General features: G+C 32.0%; 1 protein-coding gene across 6 annotated transcripts in view; it reads left to right on the top strand.

Annotated features, from left to right (window-relative positions):
• The window catches only part of LOC118196521 (AP-5 complex subunit beta-1-like), a 178,415-nt gene that overhangs the window by 100,208 nt on the left and 64,503 nt on the right, over positions 1-13,704 (top strand). For all 6 annotated transcript variants that reach the window (XR_015041764.1, XM_085819161.1, XM_085819162.1 and 3 more), the window contains 4 exons: positions 1,604-1,678; positions 2,108-2,251; positions 9,007-9,133; positions 13,446-13,593. Coding sequence is in view for 5 of the 6 variants with exons in the window: in XM_085819161.1 (XP_085675287.1) it covers positions 1,604-1,678; positions 2,108-2,251; positions 9,007-9,133; positions 13,446-13,593 (494 nt within the window). In the remaining variant the exon portion in view is untranslated. The remainder of the gene's footprint in view (positions 1-1,603; positions 1,679-2,107; positions 2,252-9,006; positions 9,134-13,445; positions 13,594-13,704) is intronic.

The following is a 13,704-nucleotide window of genomic DNA, read 5'->3' as shown; positions in this document are numbered from 1 at the left end:
GATTTCACTGCCCGGGACATGCAGTCCTTGGGAATGGGGCAGTGTTATGAATTTTGTATGTATATATGACTAATTTGACGGAAAGTATATGTGGAATTCCTGGTCTATAACGTAACAGGAAAATCTAAAGAGAGAATGCTCTGCCAGGAATATAAGAATACAGAAGCAAGTCTATTTAACATTGAGTAAATGGCTCTCTTGCCAAGTTGGCAGTTGTTTTGTTGACAAATTTGGTCTTCAAATTGGGCAGGAAATTGTTAAAAGTTATCAAATTTGGGGACCAGTTGGTGACATTTTAGTCTAGTAACTGTGATAGATATTGTAACTAAATAGATGTAATTGAATCCTGTATTAGCTGTAACCGTATCCAACCCTCATATGTTTTCCATTAATTTCAAGAAGCAGAAAGTACTAGAGATTTCTTGGCGGCTGGGGGGAAAATTATATATGACCGGAGAGAGCACCAGTTTCTCAGCTATGAGTTGTTAGTTCAGAGCTGAATTCAAAATACTGAGATATCTATTTTCACTCCACTTTTTAGATGTAGATAGCATTCCATGCTGTGCAATGTTCTTAGTAGTTTGAGGTGTAACTATTGATTGTACTTTGTGATACTGTGAAGAACTGTACAAGTATTTTTGTAGAAAGCTCCAGAAGTGTGAAGTGTTTCTTTGGTAAAATTAATTTTATCATGCTTTCATCAATTCTGTCTATTACATCAATCTATTACAAACCTGTATGCACAAAAAAAAATATATTCATATAAAAGTCATTTTTATACGTAGGAAAGTCAACTGAAAACCATAAAAGTAGAAATAAAAATCTGCATATGGCGCCAGTGAGCTGTAAGTTGGCATGCCTGTTTGCGATAGTATGCCGGATGTCTCCTAGCTGGCAGCAGCCGGCAGATGCACAAACACCGGTGCAACAACAGTTCCAAAATGGCAGCCCCACTAGCCACATGCACCAGCAAGGAGCAGCGTTCTGTGATTCGGTTTTTGCGAAGTGAAGGTGAGAAACTGATTGATATTTTTAGGCGAATGACCTCCTAAAAAATCATCTCCGGCCTGCCATCAAAACGAAACGACGTGGATTGTTGTCTACGGTGTGCTGCTGCAACACGACAATGCACGGCCCCATACGGCGCGTGCAACGGTTGGTTGCGACCATCACAGACCTGAAATTCCCACATCCCCCTTCCTCGCCAGACCTCGCACCGAGCGATTTCCATCTGTTTGGTCCGCGATTTCCATCAGCTCAAAGAAGCAATGGGCAATAGAAAGTTCCACTCCGATGAAGCGGTATGCAACACGGTGCACGAGTGGTTGTGCCGTCGCCCAAAAGACTTTTTTCTGCAGGTATTCAGGCTCTTCCGAAGCACTGGCGGACTTGCATTGAACGAGGTGGGGACTATGTTGAAAAGTGATTTACTTCTGTACCCTGTGTGACCAATAAATAATATTTAAAAAAATAATTATGGTTTTCATTTGACTCCCCCTCGTATTTCGTATATTTTTTTTCATGTATTCTTTTTTTTTTTTTTTTTTTTTTTTATGTATTAAAATGAATGTATTCTTTTTTTGTAACATTTTTTATCTTTCAGACATTCAAACTTTTTTTGCCGAGACTTTTTATGTCATCTGAAGTACCATTACTGCACCTCTCTTTTGATTTGCTTGTAAGTACACAATTATTTTTTCTCATTCAATTTTTTTAGTAATAAAGAAATATATACTTTAATAATAACCTAAGACATAAAATATGCAATTTGTTTTTTGTAAGAATTTTGGTAAAAGATTGCCAAAAGGATTTCCATTACTCCCTTTATTCAGATAGCTCTGTGTGCTTTGCCATGATTGATTAAGCAATGGATAAAACCTAAATCTGTAATGAATAGATTATGTCTGCACTGTGAACATATTGCAAGTAATGCTTATTATGCAGTTATAATAATTTTATGGTTATTAGGTTAATCTGTTAAAGCTTAAAGCTTTTTAGCATTAATGAACATGCATTGCTTATTTAACAAGAGAGAAATAAATATTTAAAATAATATGTGCTTAAAACAGATATTATAAAAATTACATTTTTATTTTGCTTATTATAGCAGACCTTTGGAATGGATCTCTTTTCTGTTCAAGAGGAAAAATTCCTGCTGAAACAATTAGGAATATTATCCACTCATCCATGCCTTACATCTTCTCACAAATTGTTATATTTGGATTGGGTGAAGGACTGTGTGGCAAAGCAAGTAAGACTAATGATAAATTTCTTAACAGAATCTGGTTAAACATTCAAGCTTCAATAGTACGAGCGGTGTTTTTTTAAGGAAGGGCCATAATAATCAAAATGAAAATGCTATTGGAAATAAAAACCAAGTGAAAGGAAATTTTCGAAAACCAAACTTTTCAAATTTTACATACATTTCTGTATTTTTCAACATAGTTGCTAAGTTTGCTTAAACACTTATCATACCTTAGAACTAGATTTTGAATACCCTCTTCATGGCTGTTTTCATGTTTTCATAATCGTTGTAATGGTTGCTGCCAGGATGATGTTTGAGATAACAAAAAAAAAAAAAAAAGATGCAAATCGCTATGGCATAAGGTCTAAAACTTTCCACCCAAAAGAGTCCAATAAAGCTCAGGTCTGAGCTGTGGTGGGAGGCCTTGTATTGTCACAGAGTATCAAAAATCCCTCTGTCAGCATGCAGCATCTTGTCTTTTGAGTTGCTGTGTGTAGCTTTCGCAGGGTTTGGCCGTAGGCTACTGCATTTATGATGGTTCCACGTTGCGTGAAGTTAACCAACAAAGTACCATGCTTATCCCAAAGCAAGGATGCATGATCTTGCACTGGGACAGAGTCTGTTTTGCCTTGACCCTTACCAAAGATCATTTGACTCCCCCTCGTATTTCGTATAATTTTTTTCATGTATTCTTTTTTTTTTATTATTTTTTATGGGGATAAGTCTGGGGATCAAGGTCAACAATGCAGATTTAGGGGCACTGCAGGCTGTGGCCCACTAGGGTTGTTGCACCACTGAGTTTAGAGTTTTAGTGTGCTCTTATTCTAATTTTTATATGCCTTACATTTGAAATTTTGTTTTTAATTTTTAATAATTTTTTCAGGGAGGGGATATATTGGCTTTAAAACTGCTTTGAAACTTCAAACTTTTAAATTGCATAAATAGATTCTCATGAAAAAAAAAATATTATTATGTGACTAACCCTAGTTATGTTACAGGAGAGTGTGTGTGTCACCACTCTGTTGCCACATTGGCAATGTGGCAACCAATGTGGCAACAGAGCACATGTGTGCTCTGTTGCCACATTTCGTCCCCCATTATGATCCAACTCAGCATTGCAACACCTTCTTTGTTATAACGAGTCAAAAAATTCTGCGAACACTCAAATCTTTTGTTTTTCTGGTCCTCCTTTAAGAGTTTAGGGACCCAATGGGAGCACAGTTTCTTAAATCTTAACTTTTCAGGAACAATTTTGTACAGCACTGACTTAGATACTTCAGGAAATTCGTTTGAAAGAGTACTTATGGTAAAGCATCTGTTGTCAAGTGAAGAGTTCAAACACTTCAACTGAGTTAAAACACTTCAAGTTCAAATACTTAATTGAAGCCATCATATCATATGTGATCACAGATGGGCGATAAGAGGGGGACTCACCATGGGCGTTATTGCGACCAGCTTTGAAATCTCTAATCAGCTTATACACTTTGCCTTCACTCTTGGCAGTAGCTCCATAAACTTCATAAATCTGCTGGTGAATGTCTGCAACAGATAGGTTTTTGACAAAAAACATATCACTGTCTGTACCTTGCACAGGGAGGGTGATTCGATAATCTTGAACATTTTAAAGACATGGAGCAGACTGTACAGTTTACCTACACAGCTGCAACTGAGCACAGTTGTTTCCAAGGAATTCTGGAATATGATGCAAGCAATCATTGTGGCATGCACGCCACTTATTAGCGTAATCAACAAAACGGCCCTTACTTTAAAAACATGCTATATAAATCATTATTAGGATGATTAAAAGTGGTATACTTTCAAAAGTCGTTAATCCGGACACCCATAATCCGGAATGATATATAATCCGGACCACAAAGCTACAAACTTTCTGCACATGCGTCAGACGCATGCACATAATACGTTTACGCATGCGCGTTTAATGTATAATGGACGGTATAAGCTAAGCTAAAATTATCTAATTATCTATTTCAGTTAATGTTGCAGATTGCGTTGTTCCTTAATCTTTGAATTGGATCCGGCTTATTGTTTTTTGCAGACTGTTAGAGCAATTTTATAAAGTAAGTTAGAACTTTCGATTATGTCAAATAGAATTTCCGATGCTGGATCTACAAAGGGAAAGCATGTTTCGATGTCCATCAAACAAAAAGTGGAATTGCTGCAAAAAATGGATAAAGGCATATCCTTTGTTTCTCTAACCATCCCGAAATCTGTTTATCAATTTCACGCTGCTGTGCGGTGTGGGGGGGAAGACCACGGCGCGCAATGAATTGGAAGTTGATCTGTCAGCACTATCCTTATCTTCAGGGCCAATGTTTTTATTTTGTTTGGCTTATAATTCCTTACTAAATGTAGTATTTCATCTCGATGTATTCCGTCTTTGATATGATTGAAATCAAATTCCTCGTCATTATAATTTGCTTCCGATAGTGAAGAAAGTGACACAGAGGTTATTGAAAACGAAAAAATTTCGATTGACAAATTAGTCGGCATTTTCGACACAGCAATTATAAGGCTTGAACAGTGGAACTTTATCACTGAACAAGAAATTATGTCTGTTTATAGAATTAAAGAGAAAGTATCACATAAAATGAAGCAACTTAAACAACTTACATTAAAAGAAATGTTTAATAAAGTAAACAAATAAATATTAAGCTTTTTTTTTTTTTTTTTTTTTTTTTTGTAAATTTGATACTCTTTAGATAATAATTGTTCTTTATTTCATAAATTATGGTTTCATATTTTTAATTTTAGAATTTCTGCATGCCATCTTACCAGATTTAAACTGATGATCTATAATCCGGAATCGCTGAAGTCCCGACGAGTCCGGATTAATGACTTTTGACTGTATCACATAACTAGTATGCTCTTAACCACCCGGTGGCGAAGTGGCTAGTGTGTCGCGCAGTTGCACCACAGGTCCGGGGTTCGATGCCCGGGCTGGGCAAGGTTGACTCAGCCTTTCATTTCTTGAATGGTTTGATAAAGTGACTACCAAGTTCATTTGGGGACTTGGGGGTCCTGTGGCAAGCTGACCACTTACCTAGGGCATATGTTGATGCAGTCTGGGGATCAAGGTCAACAATGCAGATTTAGGGGCACTGCAGGCTGTGGCCCACTAGGGTTGTTGAACCACTGAGTTTAGAGTTTTAGTGTGCTCTTATTCTAATTTTTATATGCCTTACATTTGAAATTTTGTTTTTAATTTTTAATAATTTTTTCAGGGAGGGGATATATTGGCTTTAAAACTGCTTTGAAACTTCAAACTTTTAAATTGCATAAAAAGATTCTCATGAAAAAAAAAATATTATTATGTGACTAACCCTAGTTATGTTAATGTCAGATATTAGGGAAGCAAACACTTTTAGGTAAGGATTCATGCACATTTTAAAAAATCACTAATAATGATTTATGGTTATTTATGATGAAGATTTGATTGTCAACATTTGCACAAAATACAGCTTAAATTTCAGACACTGAAAAGTTCATTGAAATTTCTTAGATTTCCTTTAATTTCTTAAAAGGACATCATTATTTTCAATGTTCTCATATTGTGAATTATACTGTTGATTTAAATGAAAAATATTGATGTGCATTGTGGTGATTAGTCCTGGAAGCAATGTTGGGGCATGCCATGCTCCCCACTTTGTTGTATAAGAATGTGGCTGTCCCAAAGAGAAGTGTTAAGAGGAGCAAATAAGCAGTCCTGTCTATTCTGAGATATGTATTTTTGGTCTTAAGTAAAGATAATTTTTTTAATATGTTTGGGGGTTTTCCCATTCCCAAATCTATCACAAATATAATTATGCAGTTTCTCATCTTTCTCCAGATATTGGGTCATTAGTTTGGTATTTGCTTATGAAACCAGACCCTAATGAATTATTATACAAAGCTCAGAAGTGAATTAATGAACTGTTCAGCTTTCCTGTCAAGTTATTTACTTAGGAACATTAGACACCAAGTGGAATTCTTAAATGTTCCTGCTAACTTAATGTTAGACTTATTCCTTCAACACTGCCTTTATGCATTCAGTTTATTTTGACCATAATTTCCACGGCTTTAAAGTGGCAAAAAATTGCTGATAGAATCTTAGACGTAAATTCCACACATTAGAGACTTGTGCTGTTTCTCATACAGATGATCAATCCATTGAAGATAAATTATTTAGAAAAATAGAGAAGTTAAACAAGTGTATTCATTGTATTTCTTCTTCTCATAACCATTCATCTTATGGAGATCGAAGTGAAACTCAGGAAACTTGTAGTTAAGGTTTTTGCCTGAGGACAGATGCTCCCCCTTGCCCTTCCCCCCCTCCCACCTCTAGCTATGCATCTGTCAGGAAAGTGTCAGTTCCAAAAAGAGAGATTATTCTATTTGCTGGTATCATTGCCATTGTAGAAAAAAATTGCAGAAAAGACAAGTGCACTAAACCTTGTTCATGGTGGGGAAACAAGACTAGAAAGAATTTATTTATGGCTTCAAATTTTACATCCCTTGTTCATTTGGGACTGAGAACAAGTGTTTCATTCATAGTTGATCTTGGCTGTAACTATTCTTTCTTTCTGCAGTTCTTAAAACTTTAACTGTTCTTTAACAGCTCTTAAAAGGGAACTTTTCCCCAATAAAGACTCTCTTTCCTGCTCATTCAACTATTCATATTTATTATCAAAAGCATTTTCTCTGGATTATGTATAACGGACAGTTTAAGCTGAAATTATCCAATTATCTCTTTCAGTTCGTGTTGCAGATTGCGTTGTTCCTTAATCTTCGAATTGGATCCGGCTTATTATTTTTTGCAGACTGTTAGAGTAATTTTATAAAAGTAAGCTTGAACTTTCGATTATGTCAAATAGAATTTCCAGTGCTGGAGCTCCCAAAGGATCTACAAAGCGAAAGCATGTTTCGATATCTATCAAACAAAAAGTGGAATTGCTGCAAAAAATGGATAAAGGCATATCCTTTGTTTCTCTAACCATTCTGAAATCTGTTTATCAATTTCGCGCTGCTCTGCCGGGGGGGGGAACGGCGCGGCGCGCAATGAACTGGAAGTTGATCTGTCAGCACTATCCTTATCTTCAGGGCAGATGTTTTTATTTTATTCGGCTTATAATTCCTTACTAAATGTAGTATTTCATCTCGATGTACTCCGTCTTTAATATGATTTAAATCAAATTCCTCGTCATTATAAATATCACGAATACACATCAAATAGTTTTTTGGTTGCAATTTTCTAATTTCGACTATGCGTAATGTATGCTTTACGCATGCGTGCATTGAAAGAAATGTTTAATAAAGTAAACAAGTAAATATTAAGCTTTTTTTTTTTTTTTATACCCTTTAGATCATAATTTCTTTTAATTTCATAAATTACGTTTTCATATTTTTAATTTTATAATTTCTGCATGCCATCTTACCAGATTTAAACTGATAATCTAGAATCCAGAAAAATCGATAATCCGGAACCGTCGAATTCCCGACGAGTCCGGATTAAAGACTTTTGACTGTATTAATCTAAATGACTTTGAAAGTGCAATTTAAAAATCTAAATTAAGTTTTAAGACTTTCTCATTAAATTCAAAGTATAATGAAGATAATTATTTACACATATTATTTTTACTTGCATTACTATGGCTATTTTTCTCAAAAATCAGAAACCAAAATTTTTTCAAGTTTAGACAATGTGGCATAATATTAAAATGTTGTTCATTCTCAAATAAAATATAAATTTTAACTATGCTTGCATAAGCTTATTTCTTAACTAAAAAAAAAAAAAAAAAAGTGTGGACCATTGAATACCCTAGTCAGTGGGCTGGCTGTGTTGATTTCCATGCTTTTCTCAATATGTAAAGTGATTACGAGCCATTTTTCCTTGAAAAGAATCCTTCTGAATGCATATAGTCTTTATGGTCTTTACCGTAATCAAAAAACTTTATGAATATTAGCCAATCAATCTAGGTGTTGGTTTTAAAGAATTTTTTTTTCCTATTACTGCTAAAATTTAAAATAAAAATTTCTTTACCTGAGCTGTTATTTCAGATATTGTATTTTCTGCATACATATTTTAATGTGTTTCTGTTTTCATATAAATCTCTTTATCTTATAGAGCTTCTTTTTCCAGTTACTCAGCTGTTAAAATAAAACTGCAGGAAGAGCATTAACGTCTTCTTTGTTATTCACTTTTTATGCTTTTTCGTTTATAAAGCTTGAGTGCTTAAAGCTCTTTACTTTCATTAAATTTTAAATGTTTCCATTTATGTATATAATAAAGAGGATAAAAAAAGAAAACACTTTTTAAATCTTTATGAATTACTATTAAGTAATACTTGATTAAAAGTTTTACTGTGTTTTTGCTTAAATTTCATTACCTCCTCTTAATCAAGAAGTTGCAGCAGAATTATGACAAGGGCAAACTATTAATTTACTTAAATAAGTTTGGGAAACTAAATCTCAAAATGACTTAATAGGTGGAGGTTTTCACTAAACAGAAACATGAAGCACACTGATGTATGGATTTAAAACTTCAAAAAGTAAGCAGATTTGCATATTATCCAGATGATAAATTAAAGAGGTTTGATTGCATATTCTCTTTTCAAAACAAAATATTATGTAAAAAAAAATTCCTTGAAAACTTTGACAGAGAGATTGTTTGAGTGTTCAAAATAATTTAATCATTACTCTGAAATGTAACATTGATAAAAGTTGTATTATTTGTTGTTCTATCAGATTTTTAATTTATTCGGCAGAACATTTTTTCCTTTTCATTTCCCCATTCATTAACTGAAGTTCTGCTACCAGGCCCTTTTGATGGTCCAGTTACACAAGAAAAGAAATCTTGTATCTTGTCTCTATTAATTCCTCCTAATGCAGATAGTAAGTTCATATTTTGTATCATTTTAAATTAAATTTTAATTTTATTTTATGAAATAAATTTTCTTTTATGTATGTATTCTGGTTACTCATATGTTAACTTACAGTACTACTCTCCCATTCGCAAACACTGGGCCAGTCTGACTGATTTATTAATATATTCAGATCATGTTCATGCATATGAGGCCAGACTAATAACATGTAAGATCCAAATAAATGTTGTTTAATCACTCTGACACAGATGTCGTTATTTGCGAAGGAAAAATTTAAAGGAAATCTGAAAATTAAATGAGAAGAAAAACATGCTAAAGTAAAATTTAAAATTGGGCAAAAATGCAACTTCTAAACTAAAACTAATTTAAGTTCTAACTTAATTTTTTTTTGGGGGGGGGGAACCTCTGTCAGTTTCGAGGGCAAGTGGTTGCAAATTTCTCTCCAGAAAATGGGGGCAGGAAAAAAATACTATCAAAAGTTTTATTCAAAATATGTATTGAACTATGGTTATTTTTTGTCTAATTTTAAAAGTCTTAATACATTGGAAAGTGTTTTGTTTGGATAAGCAAGTTGCAATTCATTGGGTGTACTTATTTACAGAATTATTCGGTATTCTCATCTTAAGTTACGCTTCTCTATCTTGAGTTTACTTCTCTGAAAATCTTTAGAAACTATTCAAAACTATGCTTTAAGACAAATTAACAAAACTTATGCTAGATGCATGGTAACAAAATTTGTAAATTTGTATAATTCTTTGTTGAAGTGGTTGTTTTTCCAGGTTTGGGAAGCACTCCAAATTGTTTGAGATAGCCCTGTGAAATGATGCCATGAAATTCTAGTTGATCCATTGTGACCTGTTTCTTGGCAAAACATGCAATGGATGAGCCATAAATTTTGAATTGAATACACCTGTATTTGAAACTTTAACATCAATCAAAAACATGGTATTAAACATAGTATTAGAAACAGGAATCAAAAAGCATGACATGTAGAAACCACTATTTCTTTCCATGGAATCTAATGCAATAATTTGAAATAATATCATCCATTCGATCGGTACCTCCCATAAACTTGTCGTTATGTCATAACAATGATCTCCTGTTTCTCAGAACTTGACCAGCTTGTGGCTGAACCTGTGAATTTACTCCAGTACAGTTTCAAACTGTTCTAACAACACTGTTGTCTTTTGAAAAATTTACTTAATTTTAATAAATAGTGGCACTTTAGAATTTAAAAGAGTTATAAATCTAAATTTTTCGTTAGCACATGCAGCTGAAACCCTGCTATAACAAACCCAGTTTATAACATACCCCCCAGGTATAACAAACTTTTGATCCCGTCCAATTTCCTATGCACTTAATGTTATATTATACTGCTATAGCAAACCTTTAAAGCTATGAATATTAGATATAATAAACTATAGAGATGTCTTTGATTTAAAAAAAAAAATTGTATTTTTCATAGTTTTTTCAGAATTTTTTCAAGTTTTTATAAAAAAAATTACTGTCCCTTACTGTCTTCCACATTCAGAATTTTAAAATCCACATTTTATTTGTAATGGAAAACACCTACACATTTCTTTTAGCTTCACCCTCATATTTCTGTGTGTTCGAAATAATAGCTCTGCAAAATAGGTGTGAACCCTATTTTAGAAGGAAATAATAATAAACATGCTGATTATAATGTTTCATTTCTTTGATAGAATGATAGTGCTAGAAATATTTTGACATCTTGTTATGAAATCAACAAAAATTATTTTCAGTGTGTTGATCTAGCAAATGATGTTGAAGAGAAGGATGAAAATCAGGATTTGCCTGTCATTAAGTAGCTAGGAGAAAAATGATATTTTAGTATTCTCAGAATATGGTATAGACCTTTTTCAGTCACGTGATGATAATGTTGTTACATGCTGAGATCCAAGTCATGAAAATACTGTGACAGAAATTAAAATGAGGAAATGCTGGCATTGAATATTCTTCTGATGCTGATGAAAAATAATGAGAAAATGCTACATAGAAAATATTCATTCCTACTACAATGGATGCCAAGCATTTGCATTTCATTAGTAAGATTTTATTCACGTAAACTGTATAATCAAAAGCGATAGAATCTTTTCAATGTTTGGATAAAAACATGAATAAAGTTTTCCTGCATTTCTGCATCATGCCAGGAGAAAATTAGATTATTTATGTACTCAAAAGTTAAAAATAAATTCATTAATATTTTGTTTAGTTAATTTTTAGTGTTTTTATAGTTTTATCTATAAAATAATGATTTATAGTAATGAATGTGTAATTTGAATGAAGGATCAGAACAGCGATGTTTATGCTAAGCAATTTATCAAGTAATATTTTTAATGTATTGTGAAACTGGAAGAGAATAGCCAGCAAATTTCAGTTGAATAAAATAATAATTGTAATTAAATTTTAACATTATTTTTTAAGATCAGATTTATTTTTCATTTCTTATAGTACATGTGATAATGTAAATTAGTTTATTTTAAGATTCATCATTCAATTTTTGTGTGATTTTATGAAATAATGGATATTTCTTTTCAGATTAAATATAGTAAACCACCTAAAGTGAAGCAAATTTCTGGTCCCCTGAAGTTTGTTATGGCAGGGTTTGAATATAGATATTCATGTATTTGTAATTCATCTGTTGTTATGGAGTTCTTATTAGTTTAATAGAAAAGATATATGTTTATTATATGATGATACATTCAAGATCATGATATAAGGAAGATGTTTTGTAACATAATATGGAAAAAAGACCAAAGTAACAAATTATAATGTGTCTGAGGAGGTTAAGTCTTATTTTTATTATTTTACTTTTGTTTATTTATTTATATATTTATTTTTAAGATTAGCATTGTAGCATGTATACTGAAACTATTTGCTTTCCCATCACAGACAATATTTTTTGTATAATTTACGTGAAAGCTTTTTCAATTTTTTTTAAGATAAATGTAAATTTATTGCCAAATTATCTTTTTATCAAATGTGTGCCAGTGTGCATGACTTGAATCTGAATTCTAAATTTTAAATGTGTAGTACTGTATAATTTTGTAGGCACATATTTAAATATTTTAAAATATGTATCTAAATATGTGCCCACAAAACTTCTTACCTGGCTTATATTTTAGTAACCGTTGGACATAGACATATACGTCCAATCATAAAAATGTTTTAAATGACACAAATATTCACATTTTGGCATTTATCATTATAAAGGAATCAGTTTTGTAAAAATTATGAAATCTAACTTTTTATACATTCCCCTGCTCCCTATACTTATATTTAGGAAAATTCTGCACTTGGTATAAAAATTAAAATGAAAAAATTTGATGCCATGCAACAAAAATAGACTGAGATATTTAATTTCAAAATTTGCTGTTTTCGACATTATATCCAATTTGCGTTGATGGGTCAGTCAATATTTAAATTAGAATGGTTCAAGGGTGAGTTTTCCCCCTGAAATACAATTTCATGGTTTTCTTTTATAACTTTCTGGTGTCTTTAATTTTTTACATTTGGTATGCCAAAAGAATTCACAGAATAGGTTTTCAACATCTAAAAATATATTATTAATATTCTTTTGAAGTTTCATTGCATTAGAATCATAATCTGGTAACCATAATTAAAGTAGAAATAATTTTCATTTTTAATTAATGCTAATAATACTACAAGTTGTTTGTAGGCCAGCACTGAAAGAACATGAATTCTGTAATATTCTGGGAATAAAATTTCCACTTTGAAAATTTTATATTGATCCATATTTTTCACAATAATCTTCACCTATTCATAACTTATATCTCTTAACATCAAAGACCTTTTCCTGAGTGATATTTTATTCTTAGTTTCATATAAATGTAAACATTTTGCTGTTCACTTTGTGTAAAGCCCCTGAATATAATATCTGATTTTATTATAAAATATTTCAGTCAGTTTTATCATATGAGAGTTACACTTTTCTGTGTTTTATTTTTTGTAACAAGTATAATTTTTTTCTAAATAAAAGAATAGGGACCAGAGAAACATATGAAAATTAATTAAAGAATTTTTATAAAAGTGATTTCTTTAAATTAAAAAAAAATGTCCAAACATGAATATTTGCACAGTTTGAAAGATATTTGTAGAAGTATATGTTTACAACCAACAGTTGTGAAAACAAAAGCCAAGTAAAAACTTTTGTGGACATGATATATAAATTTTCATAAATATTTTTTAAGCTCCACTATTTTTGTTATACTTTTTTTGAATTTTAAATATTAAAATATATCTTTTGAAAGAAATAACTGATTTCTTTGTTCTATGTTTAGCTGTTGAATTTTTAAATGAATCAGTAAGTGGTCTAAGGAAATGTGCCTTACTACCAGGGGGAACTAAAGCAGCATCTTCATTTTTTAGAGCATTATTTGCGTACTTTTCATGCCACAAAAATGATATTATGTGCGATTTCATATACAAGTAAGATTTTGGGTATTAAATAAAATTATTATGAATGTACCTTTTTTTATGCTGTATTACATTTGTAATAGAAAATGTCTATGCAGCTATGTATTTTTCAATTATTTATTC

This window comes from Stegodyphus dumicola, chromosome 6 (genome assembly GCF_044657685.1).
Source record: "Stegodyphus dumicola isolate Sdum_Otavi_A_Nest chromosome 6, ASM4465768v1".
Classification (NCBI taxonomy): Eukaryota; Metazoa; Arthropoda; class Arachnida; order Araneae; family Eresidae; genus Stegodyphus; species Stegodyphus dumicola.
Note: the sequence above shows the minus strand (reverse complement) of the source record. Positions and strands in the feature narration are given on the sequence as shown.